The sequence below is a fragment of the Ctenocephalides felis genome, unplaced genomic scaffold (genome assembly GCF_003426905.1).
Source record: "Ctenocephalides felis isolate EL2017-DRISC unplaced genomic scaffold, ASM342690v1 CF-g0.4_SCAFFOLD_03571, whole genome shotgun sequence".
NCBI lineage: Eukaryota > Metazoa > Arthropoda > Insecta > Siphonaptera > Pulicidae > Ctenocephalides > Ctenocephalides felis.
In genome coordinates this window covers 19,444,752-19,472,433 of record NW_020539725.1, presented here as the reverse complement: position 1 = coordinate 19,472,433, position 27,682 = coordinate 19,444,752, and the positions used below count along the sequence as shown (strand labels likewise).

The window sequence follows — 27,682 nt, the reverse complement described above, 5'->3', positions numbered from 1 at the left end:
CATTATTTAATTCACCTGTTTTTTATTTGCGTCCTTTTGAGAGTAAGATTTTGCTACACTAGTGCGATATAGTAATGAGTCTTGTAGTACATAATTACTTAAAAATATTAAAAGCGTACAATTATTTATTTACATTTTATATAACACAAAACACCAAAATTATATTTATAAGTAATTATTGGCCGTAAACTAGTTCTTATAGCATAGGCATATTAAATATACTTTTTTTGGTTCTTCTTTCAAAGTAAATACTTATAAGTATTTACTTAGGAAGAAAAAACAAAATGTTATATATTTCATGAAATATATCTTATAAAATATATAAAATTAATGTTGTAACTTTTTAATTTCTGTTGAAAATAAGCATATATAATGTCATTCTCAAAATTTTGATCAAAATTTGATTTCACTTGTCGCTTAGTTATAAATGAAATTGAATTTTACCCTTGTTATTTCCATATAAACTTTGGTTGGACTGCGGACTATCTTAAAGTTATTAAGAGCTAAAACTTTCAAAGACCAAAAAGACAAAGAACAAGTCCGCTGTCCAACCAAAGTTTTTTAGTATGGAAATAGCATGGAAAAAATTTTGAAAATTAAAAAAAAAAATTAGGTATAACTTAGCGACAAATGAATTAAAAGTGAAAATTCGTGTCATTTTTTGTTGAAAATTCGACGCTCTGCAAAATTTTTGAAAATTTCTTCATGCTATTTCCATATAAAACTTTGATTGAATTGCGCTCAGAGAATTGTTTTTTATCAATTTGGAACCATTCAAGTCCTTGGGAGCAAGGAAATTCGAAAATGTCCATATTAAGGACATATATATATATATATATATATATATATATACATATTCAATTTTTGTGCTGTTATATAATAAACATATTTTAACGGAAATAATTTAAATTTTTTGTTATTGCAGAATGAGTCTCCATGAACGAAGAAATGTTCAAAAACCTAAATTATATAAAGAATTAATAAAAGTATATATAAATAATTAATAAAATAAGTACTGCTACTTACTATGTGAAAATTTTCATTCAACTGTATATTATCAAATAGCATAAACAAATCGAAATATTAAGTTACTGAAAACGATGAAAGTAACATTTGAAACGGATTTACTGCGCATGTGTCCTGCTTCGGAATATAGATTTACAAATTTCGCGAGAGAAAGTCTTGACATCTATTTCATGTGCTTCATGTAGGAGTTTTCACCAAGCAAAATGAATTTTCATTTAATAATAATATCAGTTATTATATTAAGTTTAGTTACTTCTTTACGGGGTAAGTCAATCACTAATAATTCCTGAATGAACATCTAATTTTTCATAATTATTTATTATGGAAACAATATTTTGTGAGACCGTATAATACCATATAAATACCCAAGTCTTTCTTTATATTATAATATTATTGACACATTCGCTTAAAAATCATAAATAAAATCATTGTCTCTGGATAAATAAAATCAAGCTCTCTGGTTTAGGTGCAAACGTCTAATACTCATTAAGATTTAGTAATTTTTTATTAAAGGTGTTTTTTTACTTAAATTACAAAATACAATATAATACAAAGTAAAATATTTGTTGTCAGATAAGGACTTATAAGCTGAGTAAAACTTATTAATTTTGTTTAAAAAGTTTTGTTATAGATAAAGATAGGGGCGGGGCAAATGTAGTTCTATTGATACTTTAATAAATTTATTTCACTTTGATGAAAAGTGGTTTAAAAGATGTTAGCATATTTCTTGTGCATGCTATAATTTAAACATTATTTCTTCAACAATTTTTTTTACATTCATAATAATAGCAATGTCATAACTGATAATTTCGTTGTCAAAATATAATTTATTACGAATTATTAATTAATTAAATAATTAGTATACAAAATTACACCAATTTTATCAATATGTTGTGATTTGAATATATTATTCCTCCACATACCATAATACTAGCATTTTGATAATGCCGTTTTTAAATTATGATTTCTTCCAAATTCATTTAATATTGAATAAATTAATAGCTAATTAACTATATTATCAATTTATAAAGTAGCATAGAAAAAAAACTGAAATCAATTTTTGTTCAATTTCTGATGAATAAAGTTGCTAGAAATACACAATTATCTTTATTTTCATGCGCCGATTGAAATCAATTTTTTTTTATCAAAATTAAATGGACTATATAGATTTGCGTTTCTTAACAATGTATTAATTATTAAATAAAAATATATTTATAATAATGCTTTCTAATTATTTTAAAAGGATTTTTATAATATAGGGATATATTATAATTTATTAATTTTATAATATATAAGTATATATTATAATAATATAATTGTATGATTTTTAACTTTAGAAAAACTAACTAAAACTAAAACTATAAACTTATGTATGTACCTTTAGCCTTTCTACATTTACACTAAAAGAAACAATTACATATTGAAACTAATAATTGTAAATAAATCAACTAGTAATTGGATAATATCTAATATATAATAAGATATTATAATATAATATTTATATATATATATATATGTATATATTAGGTGTGGTTCTTAATATGGACATTTTCGAATTTCCTTGCTCCCAAGGGCTCAAATGGTTCCAAATTGATAAACAACAATTCTCTCAAAGTTTTAGCTCTTAATATTGTTTTTTAGATAGTGCGCAATTCAATCAGAGTTTTGTATGGAAATAGCATATTTTTTTCAAAAATTTTAAAAATGTTTTTAGATATAATTTAGCGAACAAATGAATGAATTTTACTCAAAATTTGTCGCTGAGTTATATTTAAATTTTTTTTTAATTCTCAAAATTTTTTAATTTTTCATGCGAAGTTTGATTGAATTGCGCACTATCTAAAAGTTAATATTAATAGCTGAATCTTTCAGAGAATTGTTTTTTATCAGTGTGAAATCATTTGTGCCTTTTGGAGCAAGAAAATTCAAAAATGACAATATTAAGGACCACCCTAATATATATATATATATATATATATATATATATATATATATATATATTTAATAAGATAAGTTTGATTAATTCTCTAGATAAAATTTATTTTCATTTATTTTTTATTCAAGTTTAAGTACTTTTATTATTTTATTATTTATATTTTTATACTGACTATTTTATTATTTCGCAGGAATTAAGCAATTAGAGGCAAATCCTGACGCAAAAAGACTCTATGATGATTTGCTTAGTAATTACAACCGTTTAATACGACCAGTGAAAAATAATACTGAAACTTTAACTGTATGGCTAGGTTTGAAATTATCACAATTAATTGAAGTCAATCTCAAAAATCAAGTTATGACTACAAACCTTTGGGTTGAGCAGGTAAGAGAAGAAAAATTTATTTAGTAAAATATTTGTCATGTATAAAAATAATATCAGGAGAAAATTACAAAGGTATATAGTACAGTGGATTGCAACCTTTTCGTATCGTGCTCACAATTAAAACATTCGCGTTCTTTATTTTGCTGATAATATAATTTTATCAATACTCTACTTATATTGTAATTTCAGGCTACAAATTAATAAACTGTACTATGTAAAAATTTACATGAAAATAATTAAATATTTATTCAGTTTTTGTTATTATCTCAACATTTTTGTTTCATTTTCGAAAATTGCATTTTGTAACCTGCTGTTCGCCCCTCTTATAACAGTCCTGCGCTGTCCTAAGGGGGCACGCCTCAAAGGTTGAAAACCACAGCATTTTAGGAAATATTTATTAATATTGTAAGATGTCAGGTATAATGTAATGATTTCTTTTAAATATTGTTAGAAATGGATTGATTACAAACTGAAATGGGATCCAGATGAATATGGTGGCGTTGAAATGTTATACGTGCCATCTGAGCACATATGGCTCCCAGATATAGTTCTTTATAATAATTGGGATGGTAATTATGAGGTAAGTAAAACAAATTTTGAAAACCTTAAATATTTTTTAAATCATTTCATTTGGTATTTAATTTCTTAACAATTTAAAAATTATTAAAAAATTGATTTTTATAAAAAATTCAACTTTTTCCAATAACTGTTCTAAAAAGTTCCAAATGTTATAACAAACTATGATTAATAGAAATAATAGAAACTACGCTTGTAGCATTTGAAAAAAAAATCATTTGAATCAATAATAAGTGTTTTCAACTGAATCAAATTACAGAATTTGTTCAGAAGAATATTTTGGATGGTAAAAAAAATTGTTTTTTCATTAATATGGCCTCTATCAGCTCCGAGTGAATGTTTTGTCTTTTCAATGATATCATATTTAATTTATCTATAAGTAATCTATATTGGTTAAAAAATCCAATAAAGTATCGGAAAATGTACAAATTATATATTTCGAGAGAAATTCAAAATAAGTTTGCAAATTATATATTGTGTTACAAGTTTTTATAACATATTTTAAATTATTCGTTGCATCAGTCGGATTTAAATTCTGAGATCACCAAAGGCATAGAAATTGTTTTAAAATTCGAATTTTCGAAAGTAAAAAAATACTACTTAATATAATTGGTTTTTATATATTTGAATTTATCCATTACTCCAATAATTTCTTCTTGCTGTGGTTATTAATCTTTTTCAGGACTTCGACATCTTTTAATATAAAAATGCATTAGGTATACAAAATTTTTATATTAATTATTAACTTTAATAGATTCCATATATACTAAAATAAGACATTTTCAAATTAATGGAAGGCTATGTCAATAAAAGCTTTTACTGATTATCTAAGTAAGTAATCATTTAATCGTTAAATATGCATTTTCCATGCTGATATTACGATATGATGTTATTTATACCAATAAGCAATTAAAATAAACACAATTGAAAGCAAATGAAATTTAAATTGAAATTAAATAAAATAAAAAAACAATGAAATTGTGCATAAATAATCAAAAACGATAAATATGCAATATTAACTATTATTTGTGCATTACTATATAAGTATGTTTTGTTATTATAGGTAACATTGATGACCAAAGCTACTTTAAAGTACACTGGTGAAGTCATATGGAAACCTCCAGCTATATATAAAAGTTCATGTGAAATTAATGTAGAATACTTTCCATTTGATGAACAAACTTGCTTTATGAAATTCGGATCATGGACTTATAATGGAGCACAGGTTAAAATACTATTTAAAGAGTAAACTATTCAATTAATTTTGTTTTCTTAACTCGCACAATCTGTTCAAGAAATGACGTTGCATGCTTCAGAGCTTTAGAAACATGATTCAAATTGGAAAACATTAAAAAATCCTAACCATCTAAAATTTTATTTTACATTTTAAACACTCATTTTTCTGAAATTAAATTTTGTTAGTACAAAGTTTTCATGAATAATTTTACTTTTGTTTATTGTGAAAAATAAATGCAAGGAGTTATTAATTTTTGTATAAGCGCTCTAAAATTGTGTTTTCACATTCCTCACGTTATTCTATTTTTCAAAATTATGTCTAGTTATCACATAGCTTTCATAATTAATTTGATATTTGTCTTATATGAAATAAAAAAAATTATTGTAGTTACGCAACCCGGGGCCTCCATAGCCCGGGTTACAGCTTCAGCACTGGCCCTTTATGTCATAATGAAAAATATTAAATTATTTAGATACTTAATAGTTTTCGCTATAATCTTGATTGGATTTTCGATGTATAAGTTCTTTAGGTTCGATGCCATGAGTTGTAATAGGAATTGTGATAGTTTTGTAAATTGGAACTTTATTATTATTGAAAGATTTAAGTTTAATTTGATAATGCAATGTTATTTAATGTCATTATCTTGCGTTGTGATTATTTTAAGATTTCTAATATAAGTAATTTGCTTACAGTAATTACACTTTACTGCAAAATAAAAAAACTCCAAATTAAGCAAGTAATGCAGCTAATATATATTAGCTGGATTACTTGCAGCAATCACATATGAATTTAACTTTTGCTTTATTTTTCATGTTGATTCTTACGAAAATTGTGGTATAAAATATATTATCAATATGATATTTATTTTGCACTACATTTAACAGGTGGATCTGAAGCACATGGATCAAATGCCAGGAAGCAATTTGGTGTTAAAAGGAATAGATCTGAGCGAATTTTATTATTCTGTAGAATGGGACATATTAGAGGTGCCAGCTAGCCGAAATGAAGAATATTATCCCTGTTGTCCAGAGCCATTTTCAGGTATTCATCCATAATGATAAATAATCTACTAATTCTTCAAACTTCCAATTTATCAAGACTAGCATATCCAAACATTAGCTATAAATTATAATTAAATATTATTTTAAGAATTTGGCATGCTGATAGTGATTCGATTGGCAAATTTAAAACTGGTACATATTTATAAATATGTATGTAAATATGTAACTATTTTCAGACATAACTTTCAAAATGACTATGAGGCGTAAAACGCTGTTTTATACAGTGAACTTGATAATTCCATGCGTTGGGATTACATTCCTTACCGTACTCGTATTCTATCTGCCAAGTGATTCAGGAGAAAAGGTAATAACAAAATTATATTGAAACTGATAGTGCATGGCATCGTGCATTAAGGCAAATTGCTGGAACTTTCCGTACCAAAAATTACAATTTTTAAAAAACATTCAATTTTCTTTTAGAACTTCAAAAATTATCGATTTTCGAGATTTTTAGAATTTTAGAAATAAATTGATCTGTTTGAAAATTTTGATTTTTTTATACTTTGAAATATTTTGGAAATTTTGAACTCTTTCTCAAAACAATCGCGATCCGTTAGCTGCGTAGAAACGATATATAGAAGCGCGTGGGCGCCCCATCGCGCTTTATAACGGATGAATATTGGTACAGAACTAATAGAAAAGTAAACAAAATTTGTTCTTATTATTAAAATATCTATAAAATTTTATTCTATATTTATTTTTGTTCGTCAAAATTATTTTTTTTTTGGATCTCCGAAACCGCTAGATCTGCCTTCACAGAAATTTCATCAGTTGTTCATTTTGTCAATACAACTAAAATGTTTTTTGAATCATGCAAATCGGAAGCTCTGTTCTCTCAAATCAATTACCATTTTTGGCACATTTTGTCGCCTGCCTTCGAAAGGGCGTGACCTGCTTTACAAAAAACTAATCAACATGTCTTCTTATCGTATTGATAAGTACGATATTGAATGTTTTTTAAATTATTCAAATCGGTTGATCCGAAAATTACGATGACGAAAATTTAAAACCCACACGCACATACATGCATTTTTTCTAAGTTATGCCAAAATGTTCAAAAGACCTTAAAACGTAAAGATATGCAAACAATTTTATTTTTGATTTTTTTTGCGATTACTTTAACTTACTCTACGGGAAGTTAATAATTCTCTCCTATAAGAACTATTATGCAAAGTATGTCCCAGAACTCAAACATATTGATCACAAATGTCATGACAAAAAAGAAAGAAAACAAAATGTTTAGTTTCAAAATCCTGAGCTTATAAGTTAAGGTGACCATATTTTTCAAAGTCAAAGCCGGGTCGGCAATTTTTAGTTATGCTAATTCGGGACGGGAGGTATATAATAACAGCATTTTATTTTATAAGAATTACGGACTTTTAGTAAGAACTTTATTATTCGATTATATGTCATACATATTACATCTATGATATTATATTTTATATTGATCTATATGTTTTTCGCGCTTTTAATTTTGAAAACATTAGCACTTGTTTGTTTGTTTTCATAATTTTTGTTAATTTATCTGTTAATTTTTGAAAAACTGCAACTATTTGGGACTAAAGATCTGAATCTAGTAAAAATCATGCTTTTAAAATAACCCGGGACATAAGGTGGAAACCCGGGACTGTTCCGGCCAATCCGGGACGTATGGTCACCTTATATAAGTGCATGTTAAAGCTTTGGTGTAGCCGTGACCATTTTTCGGTTATTGCGGTTGATTTTGATTAATTTTGTTCATTTGAACTTTACATAAGTAAGACCAATAAAATGAAGAATTTTGTTGTTGAATCTATAACATTTACTAATACCTTAAATTTTTTTCAGGTGACATTATGTATTTCAATCCTGCTGTCGTTGACTGTGTTTTTCCTGCTATTAGCTGAAATTATTCCCCCAACATCATTAGCCGTACCACTTTTGGGAAAATATTTGCTATTCACCATGATTCTGGTATCGCTCAGCGTTTGGACTACAGTTTGTGTTCTTAATGTACATTTTAGGTAAGAGATTCATAGTAAATGAATCATATAGAAATATTATCAATTTGAAAACTTAGGAACTTGAAATATAAGATAATTTGTCGAAGATGAAATTATGGATATTCAGTAGTTGTTTTGTATTGTTAAAACTAAATGGGGTCTAAAAACATTGTTCAATTGTAATTACAAAATTATAAAGTATACTTATTATTTTTAATATTTAAAAAATTTATAATTCATAAATTAAAATATGAATGAAAAAAATATATTTAAACTTTATACATTTTATATATAATTTGAACAATTTGTCCAATAAATTTGTTCATGGTTCTGCTCAATATGAAAGTCTTAATTTAATCAATTAAATTGTTGCAGATCACCGTCGACGCACAATATGTCTCCATGGGTTCGAAAACTGTTCTTGCATTTTATGCCCAAAATTTTGATGATGCGAAGAACACAATATGTACTGCCTGATTATGATGATAGTTTTCTACCAAATTACACAGAAAACAGGTTGTTATAATTTTTTGTTCAACACTTTCGGGGTTTTAATTGTAATTATTAAGTATATAAAGGATGAATATTCTTTAATATCAGTACATTGTAGTAAGAGTGTTGAATTTAGACTAAATAATAAAACCTATTCACACTTGCCTTCAATAATTGGTTTACCATTTCTATAATATACGAGCAAATGGCGAATAGGCAAGTTTATTCTATCACAATAGAGCTTCTCTGATATGTAGATTATATCAACTTGCGACCATGAGCCGGAAATTAAAAATGAAGTAGGTGTGTAAGCTTCTCTCAAAATATTATCAAATACTCTATTTCTATATGAGTATGTCTATTGTTTCAATATAATAGTAATAATAAAAACATAAATTTTAAATATTCAGATTGATATCACATAAATATTTTGAATGAATTTACCAAATTATAATTTTATATATTCAAATGTTAATTAATTTACTATTGTTTAGAGATGGTACGAACGACCCTTTTAATGGAGATTTAAAAGAACCAAGTGTAAATAGTATTGGACAAGCATGCCAACAAATAGATTGCCCAGGAAATGTACCTCATTCTTCAGGTATTATTATTGTAATATTGTATATTTATATAAACTTTGTTCGGTCTTGTTAGAAAACACACATATAAATACATATATATATATATATATATACAGGGCCGGATTTAGAAATTTAACGCCCCGGGGCACTGACAAAAATGCCGCCCCATCCCTGAAATTTTACGAACTTTCGAACTTTTTTTTAAAGCAATCGCGCTGCTTCAGCTGCTATGGGTAAAATATAGAAGCGCGAAAGGGCCGCGTCGCAGTCTAACGGTTAAACAATGTTACAGAACTTATATAATGCAAACAAAATTTATACTTATTATTCTAATATCTTTAAAATATCTGATAATTTAATGTGTTTATGTCTTATGATCACTTTTGTCCGCCAAATGTTTCTTTTTCAATTTTTTTTATTAAACCATCGAAACCATCGAAACCATCGAAACCGCTAGACCTGCCCCCCGTAAATTTAAGCAGTTATTTATTCTGTAATTTTTTTTGAATGTTATTGGTCGCTTTTTCCTCAAAAACTGAATTATTATTTTTGGCATTTTGGCCCGTATCTTCAAAACAGTTGGACCTGCCTTGACCAATAACTAATCGCACGTCTCCATATCAATAGGAATGAAATCATTTAAATCGGTTGATCCGTGTTCTCGAAATCGACTTGAATAATTAAAAAATATTAGATTTGTATTGATGGGGAGATTAGCTTTTGGTACAGGCAATTACGAAAAATGGTAATTGAGTTTCGATATTTCTTCTCTGAAATAGCTACGTAGCGCGATTGCTTAGTAAAAAGTTCGTAATTTTCGAAAAATTTCAAAATACAGAAAATGTGTTTTAGAAGTCTTTTTTTATTTTTCAATAAAATTTAAAGCTCTTTATAAAATGTAATTTTCAGTAAGGGATGTTTCAGTAATTTGTCTTAAAGCAAAATGCCATGAGTCACTAGTTTAATTTTTTTTTTCGACGCTATAAGCTTGGAAGTGCACAAATACGTCATTTTAAAAGATCTCGAGAACTGAAGAACATATTCTTCTTAAACTTTCACCTTGTTTACGGATCTTTATATTAGTCAAATTGCCAAATTTGATAACTTAATAACCAATTTGATAATTTACGTTCGGAGAGGGAGGCTAGGCAAAATAATAAATTTTAGTTAACATTTATTTGAACCCAAATTTTGCATTGCAATCGTATTATGTTTTGTTAATTATATTTCTTGAAATAAAAAATGTTGTCAAAAAAGTTGATTATATTGTATAGAATTTTTTTTCTCAGTATCCAAATTTTGCCGCCCCCCAAAATTTGCCGCCCTGGGCAGTAGCCCCGATTGCCCCTACTGTAAATCCAGCACTGTATATATATATATATATATATATATATATATATATATATATATTAATATATCTCATACTATGCAACGTTCGAAATATTTATTAACTTCCCGTAGGGTAAGTTATTGTAATCGTCCAAAAATCTAAATTGAAAAATTTTACAATTCTCGGCGTTTTGAAGGTTTCTGAACATTTTGGCATACCTCAGAAAAAATGGATGTGTGTGTATGTATGTATGGATACAATTTTCCAGTCACGTTTTCGGGCGCACGGATCAACCGATTTGAATGGCTCAAAAAACATTAGATTCCTTTTGATAGGGAGATGTGCTATTAGTTTTCGGCAAAGGCAGGTCCCGCCGTTACGGAGATACGGAGCAAAAAGTGCAGCAAATAGAAATCGAGATTTTGAGAGAACGGAGTATTCGATTTGAATGATCAAAAAGCATTCAATTTGTATTGATTAGGAGAAATTGTGATTAGTTTTTGGCAAAGGCAAGCCCAGCAATTTTGAAGATGCAGAGCTATATGTACAAAAAATTGCAGTTTTTGCAAGAATTATGCATCCGATTTGAATGATTCAACAAACATTTCTGTGACAAAGTGTTCGTGTTGACAAAGCAACTGCTCTTATAAAGAATTCTTTTCTCGATTTAATTTTGTTTCAAAAAAATATATTTTTGTATATCGAAAATAATTCAGATTTTATTTTTAATTCTGACTAAAGTTCTAATATACTTTAAAATATAATAATTTCAACTTTGAAATTCAGTTTATATAATTCTTATAAATATTAGACAATGTTACAGTATTTATTTATAATAATCTATTTGAAAACATTCAATATTCCTCGAACATTTCGTTAATTACCACTCGTTAATTTTATATTTTATTCTACTTTATTATTTTATTTTCACTTTTTTGGGACGGCGTTTGAAGCATTTTTTATTCAGAAAGAAATTTTTATTTATTTTTTTCAAGTAAAAATACTTTACACATACCTTGTTCTTTCAAGAAACTCAACCACTGGGCTATGTTTTTCCTATTTATGTTTGTATTACTGGTAGATAACATGTAAATGTCAGAACCTATTTAAATTTAATGAAATATTTAAACATAAACCTAACCATTTCAACAAGCTCAATCATTTCAGCAGTTACTGATTCTGAAAACACAATTCCAAGAAATTTATCACCTGAAGTTTTGTCGGCTCTTCAAGGAGTTAGATTCATTGCTCAGCATATCAAAGACGCAGACAAAGATAATGAGGTAAGACAAAATAATTATTAAGCATAGGACATAAAATATAATTGATAATTTACTTATTAATTTTATTTCATGTGCAACAATTCATGAATTGTAAGCATTAGGAACTAAAACTCTTTTACGATTTTTTTTAAAGAAACCATTTTACAACTATAAATCATGTTTGATAATAATTTCGTCATTTCATACATTTTCAATGTGCATGATAATTTGGAAAACAAATTGTTTAAGATCTTATTATTTTTGAATCGATGTACATTTGGAGTCTCAAATAGATGAAAATTATTATGATTATAATTAACTTTCTGTAGGGTAGTTATAGTAATGGGCTGAAAATCGAAAATGAAATTTTTTGCAAATCTTTACGTTTCAAAAAATTGATGTGTGTGATAGGTAAATGTGCTGATTAGTTTTTGGCAAAGCCAGGTCCAGCCGTTACGGAGATACGGAGCAAAGAGTGCAAAAAATATAAATCGAGGTTTTGAGATAATTGAGTATCCGATTTGAAGGATTCAAAAAACATTCAGTTTGTAATGATTGGGAGAAATTGTGTTTAGTTTTTGGCAGAGGCAGGCCCAATCATTTTGGAGATACCGAGCTAATTGTGCAAAAAATTACAGTTTTGTGAAGGCTAAGCATTCGATTTGAAATGATTCAAAAAACTTTTTGCTTGTTTTGTCAAGATAATTGCCTTCGGAAAAAAAGATTATTTCAATTTTTTTGTCTTTTTTTTAATATATCGAAAATAATTCAGATTTTAATTTTAATTCTGGCGAAAGTTAAACACGTCCTGCTTTTTTTAGAAAACTTAATATTTGTCCCGATTTCAAGTTCTTTGTCCCAGATTGTTCCGAATTTCCAAAAAGTATGGTTGTAAGTAAATGTAATGATTCGTTATTCTTTACAATTATAACATTCGATAAAATATAATTTTTTTACATTTTTCTCTGTATCTCCGAAAACGCTAGACCTGCCTACCCAAAAATTCAACCAATTCTTCATTTTGTCAATACAAATAAAATGTTTTTTGAATCATTTAAATCGTCCGCTCCGTTACCTCAAAAACTGAATTGCCATTTTTGGCACTTTTTGTCCCGTATCTCCGAAATGGGTGACCCTGTCTTCGCCAAAATCTAATAAACACGTCTTCCCATCAGGAATTGAATGTTTATTGAATCATTCAAATCGGTTGATCCATGCACCCCATGAAATCGTGGACGAAAAATTGTATCCAAACATACATACACACACACGTACATCCATTTTTCCAAAGGTTTGCCAAAATGTTCAGAAACCTTTGAAATGTGAAGATATTAAAAAAATTATTTTGATTTGTTTGCGATTACTTTAACTTACCCACCCATAATGTTTACATATAAGCACGCTTACATGTATGCAACATAAAAATCTTTAACATAAAAAGTATTTGCAGATAGTCGAAGACTGGAAATTTGTGTCTATGGTCCTGGATCGTTTCTTTTTGTGGTTATTCACGTTGGCCTGCTTTGGAGGAACATTTGGAATTATCTTCCAGTCGCCATCATTATACGATACACGGATTCCAGTCACCAATACTGAAGTTGGAACTGGGCGAAATCATTTTATGATGCCTCCAGAAATTTTCAGGCCCCGCCTCGAAATTTATAGATCTCAGGAGATTGTTGATTAAATGAATACAATTCTTAAGTAAGAGGTCACTTTAAATAATTTAAATTTTGGCGAAATAGAAAATCGAGCGTTTTTCAAACATAGTGAGACATTTATAAATCGAATATATATAGAAATATAGTTTTAAAACTACATAACAGAACGATAAAAAAATGTCAGAAATTTATGAAATTAATGTTTATTATAAACTGAGAAAATATCGGTAAAAATTGAGCCTTATGTTTAAGAGAAGAACTTTAAGTTCTTAAAAATTTAATAAATAGTGAACAATCATTTTATTGTATGATAAAGAATAAAAACTCATAGGTTTTATTGATTGGGGAATATTAATATTCTGATTTAGGTATATAAAGTATAATAATATATAAACTTATTATTAAAGAAAACATGATTCGTAAATATAATTATGATCAAATAAAATATTTATTTATTACTCCTTAAGATAATTTAATAATTTTTTTGAAAGAAAATGAAATGATATATATATATATATATATATATATATATATATATATATATATATATATATATATATATTCAAATATAAATATTCAAATACTCTTCGAAATATCCATAAATATTTAAAACTTTTATATGAGAAATGTAGTCTAAGAATTATAACATATTGATATATGAATGAGAAGCTAATTTTTCGTTTTTTTTTATTTTTATTTGCACATAGAGGAGTTCTTAATGTTTTTAGTGAGATTATAATAAATGTATTTATAATTCTGTGAAGCCAAAGTATTGAATCAAATATTGAAAACGAATATAAGATAAAGATAGATATTAGAGTTTATAATGTGATGTATGAATCAATATGAGGATTAAATTATTATAATTCATTTTGAAAATTGTTGAAAGTTTTTATTATTATATACTATTCTTAACTTTGAATACATTACGTTTCTTATGAAAATTGTTTCTATATGTAATTAAAACATAAAAATACCATGGTATTTTTCACCACAAATATCCTTAAATTAGCATTGTCATTTGACAAACAATTTGAATTTAAAAAAATATAAAATTGTATTTATTAAATCGACAATTATTTTACCGTTATAATTTTTACGTACATTCATAATTTCTGAGATATTACAAAACCACCTTGTTAGATATTACAAAACCACATATTTAAAATTGTAATTTTGCTTTTCCAAAACGGCTGCTTTGTCTTTTGATTGTCTAGTGATTCCCAAAGTGGTCCATATGGATCCCCAGGGGTCCATGGCAACTTTCATAGGGTCCAAGGCAGCAAAAACTAAATTTGGGGGTCCACAAAATGAAAATAGGGGTCGACGGTATATTTAGAATTGAACCAAAAAGTAAAAAAAATACATATATTAAGTTTTACATAAGCTGGCTGTTAAAATGTTTAATTTTTGCAAGACTTTTTGTGCTTTTTGCGTCTTAGAATTTGTAGATACTAAATATAACTAAACAGACGATTTAACAAAGTGTAACACAAATATCGTTTACTTTTCTCGTACTTTTGATTCTGCAACAAGATACTTTGGCCTGGATCTCTTTTAAAAAATCCAAAATAAATTTTTCTTCTCGTTCAACGCAATTTGAAGCAATTTGTTTTATACTTCCTGCCTCAAAATAATTGAAGAAGGTTTCTGCTTTTTCGAAAGGAAATAGTTACATTTTATTTAATTGGGATTTGTCTTGAAGAAATCTATTTTGTTGTTACCTATTTCATACTTATTTTTGTGCGTAAAAAGTATTTTTGAAAATTTGTTAAGCGTTTTTTGGCTGCTTTGAATATAACTGCTTAGAATAGAATGACAGCAGTCTCCAAGTAAAGGTCATTTTTCAATAAAATCTTAAAAATAAGAATTTAATGTGTAAAATACTAATCCTAATTTGTAGGTTTCTTGGTTATCTTAATCTTCTTATATATAAAAATGAATCGCAAAATGTGTTGGTAAGCGCATTGCTCAACAACGCCTGGATCAATTTGGCCAATTATTTTTTTAAAATGTTTGTTGAAGTCCAAGGATGGTTTTTACGGCGAGAAAAAGTCGAATAATTGCCGGAAAACCCTAAAAACAGCTCTTTTTTTTCACATACATCTTTACGTTTGAAAGGTTTCTGAATATTTTGACATACTTTGGAAAAAATGAATGTATGTGTGTGCGTGTGTGTGCGGATACAAATTTTCGTCGACGATTTCGGGAACCGATCAACCGATTTAAATAATTAAAAAAACATTCGATTCGTATTTATAAGGAGACTTGCTGATTAGATTTTGGCGAAGGCAGGTCTAGCCGTTCCGAAGATACGGGGCAAAAAGTGCCAAAAACGGTAACTCAGTTTTTAAGAGAACGGAGCGTCCGATTTTAATAATAAATAAAACATTTTACTTGTATTGATGAGATGAAGAACTGAATATATTTTTGGAAAGGCAGGTCCAGCGATTATGGACTCTTAATAAAAATAAGTTTAAAAAATGTCATTTGGCGGTCAAACATGTTTTTTGGACATATGTACAATAAGTTTTCAGATATTTTATATAGATTTTAATAATGTGTACACATTTTGTATATTTTTTTTTGGGTTCCTTACCAAGATTTTTAATTGCGGTACGGGAAGTTCTAGCAATTTGCTTTAAGGCACGATGTCATGCACCCCATAGATAAATAAGCTTAAGCCATAGACCAATACAAATTGTATAAGGTCTATGGCTTAAGCACATTTCTTTTATCTATGCATAAGGATATGCACAATGCACACCACTAGTTTTATTTTATTTTCAAGCAATGTGACTTTTCGAAAACACTGTTGGTATCAATGTATTTTGACAACTGTAGAAATACTTGATTGTAGGTTAAAGATTTGTATGTTAAACAAAGAATATGCAAAATAAATGAGATTTATATAGAGAGAATAAATTATTATATTTTAATCATTTTCATAAAAAAAAACAGATTTTAATTTCTGATAGGCCACGCCGACCAAACTACTGTCTGCCACTAGTGAGTAAGCCAACTATGCTTATTTATCCTATGTATATGCACGTATTTGTGTATATATATCACTGAATTCAATAAAAAGACTAAGTTAAGGTGAGCCACAGTTATTGTTAAAACAATACTGTTATTTCTAATAAATGTTTCTATTTCTGCAGTATGGGTTTCAAGTGTGTAGTATCTACTTGTGGAAAGTCCCGCAAACATGCACTTTTGCATCGGTTTCCTCTTTATGTAAATGTTAGAGAAGAATGGTTTCGTAGAATTGGTGACCCAAAACTGTTGGCAATGAGCCATAAACAAATTGATGCTAAACGACTCTGCACTGAACATTTTAGTGAAACTTGTAGATTTCCTGGGAGTTGGATGGGGTCAAATTTAAAAATAGGATCTTTACCAACGATTAATATGCCTGGTTTCAATGGTGATCCTTTGGCAAAAGAAAATTGCTTGATGGAAGTTTCTTTTAAATACACACGTAATAATGACAAAGGTATTTATAATAATTCACTGAAGAGCAGAATTGGCACTATTACCCATAATGTATGTGTGCACTGAATTAATTATTTAATATATAATTTAAACCAACTAATAGCATATTCAATACTGGAACCATACATTCTGGTTTGATCTGGATATTTCACCTTGTGTCCAGGGTTTTTCTAAAATCAATATTTGCAACTACCCAACAAATATCTGTTGCAAAAACTCTGAAATCGAATTTTTAGACTACCTGGCACAACAGCAAATTTTTACTGAACTAATTAATTTTCATTGAAAAATTTGGACCTACTGATTTTAATCCTTAAATATTTGTTACTTTAAATCATAAGGACCCCGAAACTTTTCAGTGTATACTTAATACTAAATAATCATAATATTTCAGAGTCCTGTGTAAATCAGAAATCATCTCAACATACAGAATCTATACCCGTACCTGCACCAGCACCTGCACCTATTCCGCTAGCTGAACCGAGCGGTTAGTTTATGTGAAATGAACTGCTGATATTAATTTATCGTTAACATAACTTTTTTCTTATTTAGTTACAGTAGAAGGAGCAAAATCTACTATAGAATTGCCATTGCCCCTTAGATTGACAGGTATTGATCCTCATTATATACAGAGATTTTTTGTTTTTTAGCTTCATATAATTTAAACACATTAATAAATAAATTATTAAACAAATAATTTCAGCTCCAACTACTACAATGTCTTTCGATAAGAGCAAAATTCAATATCGGTGTTCCAAATGCAAATTAACATTTATTCTTAAATCCCAACTTTTGAAACATATACAGCAAATACATATCAACCAAATTAATAGATCTAAAAATAAACTAAAGTATGGCTGCCGAATATGTAGTAAAAAATTTGCATACAGAGAATCAGTGAGATATCACATATTATCAGAACATAAAGAAAATTTGCAGCCGCTATTTAAAACCAGTCAAGATTCCAATGATTCAGTAAATGAAAAACAATCTGAAGGAAAGCAAAATTTTGTTGAGAATGCATGTTTATTGACTTCCTTTGAATCCTCAAGAGTGAGAAATTCAGATTCTAGTTCTTCATCACATAACATACATTTAAAAAAAATAGAAACACGAGAACTACCGAATATAGAAACATTGTATTCAAATATTTCAGGCATATTTCTGAACCAGCAAAAGGTACTTGTGTCAGATCTTATAGAATTATCAGATGCTCTGCAAAATTATGAACTCAGTTCTGATAAAGTAGAAATTGTTTCTAGCAAATTGAAATCTATTATTACATTTGTTAAGACAGGCATTAAGAATAAATAAGTCATAATTACTTTATTGATAAACAATATTTAGAAAATAAATTAAATTATTTTTGTTTTGAATTTTTCCTTATTTTAACTTAGTGCCTATTGTTAGATAATTTGGATATTGCTATTTTCTTGGTGACTCAAAGCTCTTCTGGCTGTTTTGAGTACGCTCGTGTAAAGTTATATTTTATTATTGGTCAAAAGTACAGAGTATTTCAGCAATAAATATTATGCAGCAATTAATATTATGTTTTAAATAGTTCATCAATTTGTTTTTATTTAAATGTGTGAGTAGCTAGTTATTTGAATCGCATAAAAAAATTATCTGCAAATTATATAAGAAATAAGTCTAAGATTTAGCAAATTCTTATGATTCGCACAGAGGACTATAATATTTTCCATAATTATATGAACTATTTGAGTGCTACTTTAGAATTTACTCAACATGTTAATTGTAAACTTTCATGATTAATTAATTTTCATAATTAAATTTAAACTTAAATAAAATTTGGATTCACTTTGAATTCATTTACATTTCTTAAGATTTTATACCATTTTATCTATTTTTATTAACTTCCTGAAGGAGATTATATATTAACGAAAAAATCCGATTTGCTAATTTTATGCTTCTCGAAGTTTTGAGTCGGCATTTCTAAGGAACGGGTGGAGCGATTTAAAATTTCATATTTAAATGAACTTTATTTAAATGATTTAATATTTAAAAGACATTCGATGTAACTCGATAAGAAATTAGTTTTTCATACTGATCGGCCAAACCGTTTCTTTGTACAGAGAAGTGAAAAATGTTCGTCAGTTGTCGCTAAAATCTCGCTACCTCAAGTTTTTGGATGTGTGCATTTTATTCACAGAAATTATTGAATAATGAAATAAATAGATTTTTCACGTCTGTGTTACCTAACAAGCAGTTTATATAATTTTTCTGGTTGTGTAAGAAATGTTACCATTAATTTAAATAATTATTTAAATTAATATCAAGGACTGAGTACGTACGATATACGTACGTACGTCCAATAGTATTTTCTTGTAGCAGCTTCTCCAGCTGCTTAATCGTGCTTAATAGTTTACAAAATAATATGTTAGTTTTCTTTTAAAAAAACGTATTTCAATGAAATTTAACGTGGCGATAAAGTTCGTGCACTAATAGTCGTTAATAATACGAACTATTTACTTATATATGCATGCTTACGAAAATTGGCTGAATTATAAAAATTCATTAAAATCTTGAGAAGGGAAAACTTTATTTTCGAAATAACAGTTAATTCAAAACTAAATTTCAGTTGATTAAGTTAATTATTACACCTATCTCAAAGTTTTTGCAACCTGCATTAAGGCAACTTTCAAGTGTTTGACTTCATATTAATAAACAAACTCCTAAAAGCAATAAGGGTTTGTTTATTATTTAAAGTGACGAAAAATTATTGAAAGTGATCAAATTTACAAAAATTTATAAATAATAAGGGCAAATAAGGGCTTACATTTGCTTATTTATCTATGCAAATCTTTATATCCTTTTCTTTTATCTATGGTTTCCGATCTATTTTTACTTGTTTATTGCTATGCTCACGTACTCTGTCATCTAAATTATGGTCTTTGTTATTATCTGTGATTCTGATTGACAGCAATTGTCAGTGAACGTCATTATCCTAGAAAATATAATACATGTATAATACTATGAGTCATTATTAAGTGCATACATTAAATTCGTCATAATTGACTTTCATTCGGATATTATAGTAACACATTTATGTAGTACACTACAGTAATTTATATACATACACACTTCAAATTATTTCTTTTTTATTTAAATTTACATATACTTCGAATCTAAATCGTACAGAATGTTTTCCAGCAGTCCAAACTATACAAAGTTAAAAACGCATTTGAGACTGTCAATAAATAGACTAAAATTAATGGAAAAGAAGAAAACGGAATTAACCCAAAAAGCTAGAAGGGAAATTGCAGATTATTTGCAAACAGGAAAATATGAAAGAGCAAAAATACGTGTTGAGCACATCATACGGTATTTGTTTACAGAATTCTTATTTAAAATTAAGTAATGAACAGTTTCATTATTTAGAGAGGATTATATGGTCGAAGCCATGGAAGTGGTAGAAATGTACTGTGATCTGGTTTTAGCTAGGTTTGGTCTTGTAACTCAAATGAAAGAGTTAGATTCTGGTCTTGCTGAAGCTGTATCCAGCTTACTGTGGGTTGCACCTCGTATGCAATCTGACATTCAAGAACTCAAAGGTACATTTCATTATTGTATTCTATTTAACTATTTGTGCAATGTCCTAATTGGTTCATTTTTTGATTAGTTATTTCAGATATATTAACTGCTAAGTATGGTAAAATGTATGCAGAATCGTGTCGTTCTGATACTATAGGGACTGTTGCAGAAAAGCTCAAACACAAGATGATAGTTCAAACTCCACCTAAATTGCTTGTAGAGAAATATTTAATCGAAATTGCAAAAATTTATAATATTGATTATCAGCCTGATCCAGAAATAATGAGGGAAGATAACCGGCCAATAGGTTTGTAGATTAGAAAGCCCTTTATTGAGTTTGTTTTATATGTATATAACCATGACTTATTCACATATTATTTATTGTCAACATAATAATGATATCATCTTTATATTACATCATTATTATCTAGCATTATTTGATATTGTTGATTTAGTTTTTTTTAATATAGGTACTACATAAACATTTATGATTATTCAAATAATTTCAATTCCCATGGTATTTATTTATATAAATGATTGTAGGTATGGATGCCATGCTAATTGACTTATCTGACAAGAATTATTTAGGTGGAAATTCATACCCTCCAGCACCACAAGCAGGATTTATTGGATATCCTCAACCACCACCAGTACCAGCAGTACCTTCTCTTCCATTTAACTATCCAGAGGTAGGATTTTATAGCAAATTTTAATAATCAAAATTCAACTATTTATGATAGAAATAATTGATTTAATCAATGAATATTTTAATACCTTTATATTTTTATTCCTTATTTTGCTTTGCATTTTACGAGATTTTGAACTGGACTTCAAAAAATAATTTTAGCAGCTATAACTAAAATTAAATGTTTATAAATTATATTTCTAAAATGACCGGTAAACTGTGGAAATTAATTAAAATAATCAGTTTTTTTAAAAAGCAGTTCATAATTAAAATTTGAAAAATTGAACATAAAATAATTGTGCAAATTCTTAGTTTTATTTGATTAGTCTTATTATAATTCAAATGAAATATGTAGTTTGGTTTTAACTTCCCATAGATTTCAACTTCCCAGTTACGTATAGTTTTGTAAGGGTAGTAAATATGCAGGCACATTACATACTTTTTATAATAATATTACATAAAGTCTTGTGTAAAAAAGTTGATCTTATTTTATATATGCCATTCTTACTTTATACATCTTACATTTCCAAAATTTGATATTTTTGGAAAAATATCATGATTTTTAAATTTTTTTAATTATCAAATACACTTTTTAAAAATTCTTGAATTTGTTGACTATATTGACTTTTTCTAATTTATGCAAAATTAAATATAAATCAATTTTTGAAATCATTATTTTTCAAATTTGGATTTCATAATATCATATCGCGGTTCGCGTATTTTCGGAATATTTCAGTTCTTGGGCAAACTTCTAACTAATGTCCTGGACATTATAATTATACCCTTTGTTATAATAATTACTGTTGATGCAGTATAACTGGATATGAATATTTGCTCATGATTTTTACATGCATTTTATATGAGGATTGTGAAAATTAATGTTTCAAACTGTAGTCAAGTGTTTTTAATTCACCAATAAATCTTTAAAAGATCTCTATACCAAAAAAAAAAACAATCAATAACCTTATTATTTTTAACTTTGTACAACTTATGTTGTACAATATTTAATAACATTATGATTCAACAATATATATTGATGAATCAAATTTATTAGATGAACAAGAATCCCGATGGAAATATATCCGCATTCAATTACAATATTTCACCCAATCCATCTGTACCAGATCTTAAAGAAACAAAAGACATTAATACCAGCTTTTTGCAGGTAATTATGGTAGACGTAATTAATTATCATTTTATAAGTATTTTATTAAATTCATTTCATATATTAAAATTATTCGACCCTCAGGACGAGATAGGAGCAATGCCTCCAGCTTATGATTCATTATGTTCTGACAACATGCAGGTATAATAAATGAATATTTGTATGATTATAAATTTTGTAATGTATTTTAAAACTAGAAGCTAACTCATTTTTCAGGATGGTTCAAAGCCTAAACCTCAGCCTAGATCTAAACTACCACCTAATAATGATAATTATCCAGAGCTACCTATTTTGCCTTCAGTGCCTTCTGATATACCCATTCACCATGCAGATTCTAATGAACCAAAAAATCTCGATGATATAGATTTCGATGATTTGAGTAGAAGATTTGAAGAGCTCAAAAAGAAAAAATAAGACATTTAAAACAAGTAACATTAAACTCGCTTTTTATGCTTTTTTTTTAAAGTAAATAGTTTTATTATTTATGAACACAGGAGCACAATATGAATTTACGTTTTAATTAACCTTACATGAACAGTTATAATTTCAATTTAAAGTTGTTGAAATGTTAATAGAATTTATTTCTATATGCACGAAAATCCTGGTTCTGAACCTGGTACATTATATTGCTTTTATTCCAAAAAATATGAAGATTTTACTATTTTATCCCTGGTATAAATATAGTCAATACACAAATATTTCAGAAATTTTAATATAAATAAATAATCTAGTACATAAATCCCATTTAAATTAGATTTGTGCAGTTTTTGAAACTTTTCTCAGTATTTCCATTTTTTTAATATTTTCCTCCATGGGAATAATAAGATTAATTTAATATTTAATTAAAGTATCTTTGATCATTATGATTATTATGATATATAATATGATTGTTGTATGTTTAACTATTTTGAATATTTATGTAAATAGTAATACTCATTCAGCTTTTCATTTTTTTAATATTATTATTAACCATGTAATGCTGTTAATGCTGTTAATGAAAAATGAATATATATATAAATGGGTCTAACACCCAGCCTGATATTTCTAAATTTAAAATATCCTGAAATCTTTCAAAAATTACTAAGAAGATTTTTCAAATTTGGAAAATTATGAAAATCTCGTCTTCCGATATTCTTCTTGCATAATAGCAGATTGGCTACAGAAGCAGCGATGACATTTTTTGTTTTTATCAAGTTCAATCCATCGCCTTGAAGTTGGAGATTCATATTATTAAGCAATGCTTAAAAGCCTGTGAGATATGATAGATTATTTTTCGATATGATCAGGTTCCGATGTGATCCATAACAACTCTACCACAGAGTCAAACAGATTGTAAAATCGGGTCAGACAATTTCTTTTTTTGACTTCATAATTAGCGGTACGAAGCTGATTGAACAATCTCTCATTTAAAGAGTTGTTATGGTGGTAAAGGCTTAAGCAGATCTGACGCTAATACGTTTGGATGACGACTTAGACGAGCTTTGTATCTGGTGCTGTAAAGACTAATTTCTTCTTCTATAGTTCGAATTCTGAGATCTTGATGTATCAACGAATTGGGAACGTATTTTGGAGCGTTCACGATTTCTTTCAAAATTTTATTTTGGAACCTTTGTAGAATAGTTATGTTCGATTTACTGGCCGCACCCCATAGTTGTAGGCCGTAGGATCATATTGGTTTAATAATTGTCTTCTATATTAGGAGTTTATTTTCTATTGTGACTTGTGATTTCCAGCCCATTAACCAATTAAGTTGCCTATGTGTTAGTTCATCACCAAAGCGTCTCAAAAAAAGAATCTGCAATGATTTACTACAGAATATAACATAACATCTATGAAGGCGCTATCGCAGGATAGCGATCCTTCTCACGCAGACAAATAATATATAACTGTCACAAATGTAGCTGAATGTACTTTGTATAGCTTTCTATGAAAAATAAATCAAAAAAAAAAAAAAGAGTTGTTGTGGATTTTATTAACTGCTCTGATGACATGTTGCAATGCTTGATACAATCGTTCACTTACATTTCTGGCAACAAGATGCTGCCTCACGCAAATGCACAGAAAGAACATTAGGAATTTCATTCAAGTATTAATCTTTCTTGACCGATATAATGTCTTTCTTTAAATATCTAACATGTATACATACTTTTTCATCTTAAATAAACCTCACGTAAGACAAGAACAATGTTTCATCAGTTGGTAAAGTGGAATAATTCAATTGGTGTAAAAGTAGCTAAGACTTCAAATGATTGCACAATGATTTCCAGCAATTTGAATTTTTGATTCATTTTTTCTGATTGATTTCAATTTTTCCAGCCATTTCATTCATTTGTCTTTGCACAAACTATTGCTCAAAGGAATTTTGATATATTATCTGCCGCAAAATATTATTGATATATTATGTGTATTTGAACTATACAATATGATTTCAAATGATTTTTATTATTTTATTCTCAAATTAATTTATCCTAAATATCCTTTGTATTCATTTCCTGGTTTATGTCGCACAGTAGTTATAACTTATTTTATCGTTGGCAAAATTAACGATTCTCTAATGGTGTGATTTACCTCATAGATAAATAAACATTTAGTTTGAGCAATTAACAGAAGGCTATTGTATGAAGCTCGAAGTCCGTCATCCTGCTTACCAGCCATAAAAAAATGTTTTGATGCAATTGGCCGAGCATTATTTTTCTTCCAGATTTTGAAATTAGTCTGCATTTTCATCCGTTATGTCTAGAAGTAGTATCAATAAATCAGCCACCAATATAGTTATATCAATGACTCGTTACAACTTGATGATGTATAGTGTTAAGCCATGTCGAAGCTTTCATAATACACAATAGCCAAAGAGTTCAATATAGTGTACAATGTCAATTCAATATTTGACTTTGTAAAATCAATTAGGTTTATCAAGGGTAATTTAGGATTATTAAAATAATTTGTCCAATTCAAAAGCTAACCCAGTAAACATGCGATATGGCCACAACATCGTGGCAATATTTTATTTAGGTCGTGTGACATGCGGTTCCCATATTCATTGTCCTCGATATTTAATGGATACGGCCGCAAATTTATGTAACTATCGAACAACTATCGAGGTTCGGTCTCTGGCGCACGTGGCGTTCGTGATACATGAAAATCGACGTTGACCCACATATGTTTGTTTATTATGATAAGACCGTCTGACGTAAGGCGTTCACCCCAGTCATGACGTCATTGGCGAATGAAAACGATTCGGTCATGACGTCATACAAAATGGCGACTCATTACGTAATAGCACCTGAAAGTGATGACGTAATGCAATTAATATTCTTTTCTGTACGAATAAGCATTTATTTACGTGAATAATAAGAAATTTTACAATATTTAAATATTACAAATTAGAATTGTAGTTTTGAAATTATAAAATTTTAACATGAACTATACTAGAAAACTTTTTACAAATTATTCAATCTTAACATATTAATAACAGTATATTTAATGAAAATTGTTGTATATCTAATGAACGTAATTCTATTTTTGGGGCGTGAAGTGTGAAGTGTTGCATAAGTATTCTATCGCCACTTCCTTATACATCAAACAGCCTGCCTATTTTTCATTATTTCATTCTATCGCCAGTTCATTGCATCAAATGCCAGGATACAGATTATGCACATATGACATACTGCCCCAAATTTTGGAAGTTTTCTAAAACAAATTCAAACATAATGTGATTTACTGTATATAATATAATAATATATACAGCTACCATATGTGTAGCTACCTACATGTTCAGTGTACAAATCTCCATCATCTTAAAGTCGCTTTTACACATACATTTTTAACACTGACTGATTTCATTCTATCGCCAGTTCATTACATCAAATGCGAGGATACAGGATATTCATATATGATGTACTTCTTGGAAGTTTTCTAAAACAATTTGAAACATAATGTGTTTTATGAATCTAATAATATATATACCACTCCATATGTGTAGCAACTTACATATTCAGGAGACAAATCTAAATCGTCTTCGAGTCGCTTTTGCACATACATTTTTTTAACCTGATTGAATTCATTATATCTTCAGTTCATTATACATCAATACATCAATCAAGTTCATGCATATATGACATACTGTTCCCAATTTTAGAGGTTTTCTAAAACAATTATAAATATAATGTATTTGTTACCAAATAATATATATACAGCAACTATATATGAATCAACTTACATATTAAGAAGATAAATCTCCATTATCTTCAAGTTGCTCCTAAACATACATTATTTGAGCCTGTCTAAAGATCTGTATATTGTTCATCGTTTCATTCCAATTTTGTACGACTTCTGAAATAAATATGAACATGGCATACGTGTTTGCTGTTTATATATATTTGTATAGCTATTATATTTGTAGTGACTTACATATTCAAACAATCATTCTCGATCCGCTTCTCAACCGACTAATTTAAGAGATTTAAGAAGTGAGGTTATGTCGAACACATGGATATGTTAATGTCTTAATTTAGTAAAATAATTATTTTAACCTTGATAAACGATCCTTATTATTGTCCTCAGATTTTGTAAGATATGCTATTTGGTTACCTCCTTTGTCATCTAAAGAAATCGACATAAAATAACGTTTCTTCATCCCAGGATATAATGCACTAAATGGAATTCAAAATCGTGAAGTAATTACATATCTATATAAATAATATATGATATACTTACAGTGTCATTTTTCTACACTTTTCTACAATTATCATAAACAAGTTGCTTAACTAAACGAATGTAATTATTATACTAAAGAAAATATAACTTGATGCATGATAAATTCGTGACATATTGCGCCATTTTGTAAGCGGTTAGTTTAGCTTTCGTCAAAGAAACAGTCGGTTCCACCAGTGGCCACGGCGCGCTGATGTAAAGCTTTCTTTGTATGGTCACACACACCAGCACACAACGCACACAACGCAGCGCACGACGCGTTTGCTTCACGCCGTGTGACGTCATTGATTATGCTTTGCATGTGTGCTAACACACACCAGCGCACGACATGTATCTCACATGAAATTCAACGATGTCATCAACCCCGACAGCGCGTGTTTATGTCTCGTGAGACAACTCAATGCGAGCTTTGCGTGTATTGTAACACACACAAGCGCACGCAAGTTTAAAATCCTCTTGTGGCGTAGATTCGATAACCGCATTATATAATACGATGTCGATATTATAGAAGATCACATCGCGTGTTTACTGGGAAGATTTA

At 28.2% G+C, this 27,682-nt stretch overlaps 3 protein-coding genes and 1 long non-coding RNA gene across 5 annotated transcripts; 3 read left to right on the top strand and 1 right to left on the bottom strand.

Annotated features, from left to right (window-relative positions):
* Window positions 1-3,241: 3,241 nt before the first annotated feature.
* On the top strand, window positions 3,242-13,557 carry LOC113385735 (acetylcholine receptor subunit beta-like 2). The gene is made up of 10 exons (XM_026623575.1): window positions 3,242-3,346; window positions 3,798-3,926; window positions 4,986-5,147; window positions 6,044-6,200; window positions 6,397-6,524; window positions 8,048-8,223; window positions 8,578-8,718; window positions 9,189-9,298; window positions 11,779-11,891; window positions 13,321-13,557. Exons 1-10 carry the CDS (start codon window positions 3,320-3,322, stop codon window positions 13,555-13,557), a joined length of 1,380 nt encoding a protein of 459 aa, XP_026479360.1. The 5' UTR covers window positions 3,242-3,319.
* A 2,843-nt stretch (window positions 13,558-16,400) lies between these two features.
* On the top strand, window positions 16,401-18,340 carry LOC113385734. The gene is made up of 5 exons (XM_026623574.1): window positions 16,401-16,630; window positions 16,693-17,027; window positions 17,421-17,513; window positions 17,579-17,635; window positions 17,730-18,340. The coding sequence occupies exons 2-5, from the start codon at window positions 16,694-16,696 to the stop codon at window positions 18,338-18,340; spliced, it is 1,095 nt and encodes a 364-aa protein (XP_026479359.1). The 5' UTR covers window positions 16,401-16,630; window position 16,693.
* A 1,817-nt stretch (window positions 18,341-20,157) lies between these two features.
* Window positions 20,158-23,017, top strand: LOC113384999 (IST1 homolog). The gene is made up of 7 exons (XM_026622796.1): window positions 20,158-20,368; window positions 20,426-20,598; window positions 20,667-20,885; window positions 21,122-21,267; window positions 22,318-22,428; window positions 22,513-22,569; window positions 22,645-23,017. The coding sequence occupies exons 1-7, from the start codon at window positions 20,187-20,189 to the stop codon at window positions 22,840-22,842; spliced, it is 1,086 nt and encodes a 361-aa protein (XP_026478581.1). The 5' UTR covers window positions 20,158-20,186; the 3' UTR covers window positions 22,843-23,017.
* Window positions 23,018-26,096: 3,079 nt separating this feature from the next.
* LOC113385185 lies at window positions 26,097-27,548 on the bottom strand. 2 transcript variants are annotated; one of them, XR_003367980.1, is made up of 7 exons: window positions 27,145-27,548; window positions 26,961-27,080; window positions 26,839-26,876; window positions 26,648-26,760; window positions 26,419-26,573; window positions 26,199-26,343; window positions 26,097-26,118 (listed from the first exon to the last, which is right to left on the bottom strand). It is a non-coding gene; the product is annotated as an uncharacterized LOC113385185 (long non-coding RNA). The 2 variants fall into 2 exon arrangements; XR_003367979.1 differs by having other exon boundaries at window positions 26,839-27,080; window positions 27,145-27,545.
* Window positions 27,549-27,682: the final 134 nt, after the last annotated feature.

Bases quoted from the DNA above. Each gene is read 5' to 3' on its own strand.
- LOC113385734 (XM_026623574.1), top strand. From the start codon at position 16,694: ATGGGTTTCAAGTGTGTAGTATCTACTTGTGGAAAGTCCCGCAAACAT. The intron at 17,028-17,420 runs GTATTTATAATA...ATAATATTTCAG, and splicing joins CACACGTAATAATGACAAAG to AGTCCTGTGTAAATCAGAAA. The intron at 17,636-17,729 runs GTATTGATCCTC...AAATAATTTCAG, and splicing joins ATTGCCCCTTAGATTGACAG to CTCCAACTACTACAATGTCT.
- LOC113384999 (XM_026622796.1), top strand. From the start codon at position 20,187: ATGTTTTCCAGCAGTCCAAACTATACAAAGTTAAAAACGCATTTGAGA. The intron at 20,599-20,666 runs GTACATTTCATT...TTTTTTGATTAG, and splicing joins TGACATTCAAGAACTCAAAG to TTATTTCAGATATATTAACT. The intron at 22,429-22,512 runs GTAATTATGGTA...TTCGACCCTCAG, and splicing joins TTAATACCAGCTTTTTGCAG to GACGAGATAGGAGCAATGCC.
- LOC113385735 (XM_026623575.1), top strand. From the start codon at position 3,320: ATGACTACAAACCTTTGGGTTGAGCAG. The intron at 6,201-6,396 runs GTATTCATCCAT...AACTATTTTCAG, and splicing joins TTGTCCAGAGCCATTTTCAG to ACATAACTTTCAAAATGACT. The intron at 8,224-8,577 runs GTAAGAGATTCA...AAATTGTTGCAG, and splicing joins GTTCTTAATGTACATTTTAG to ATCACCGTCGACGCACAATA.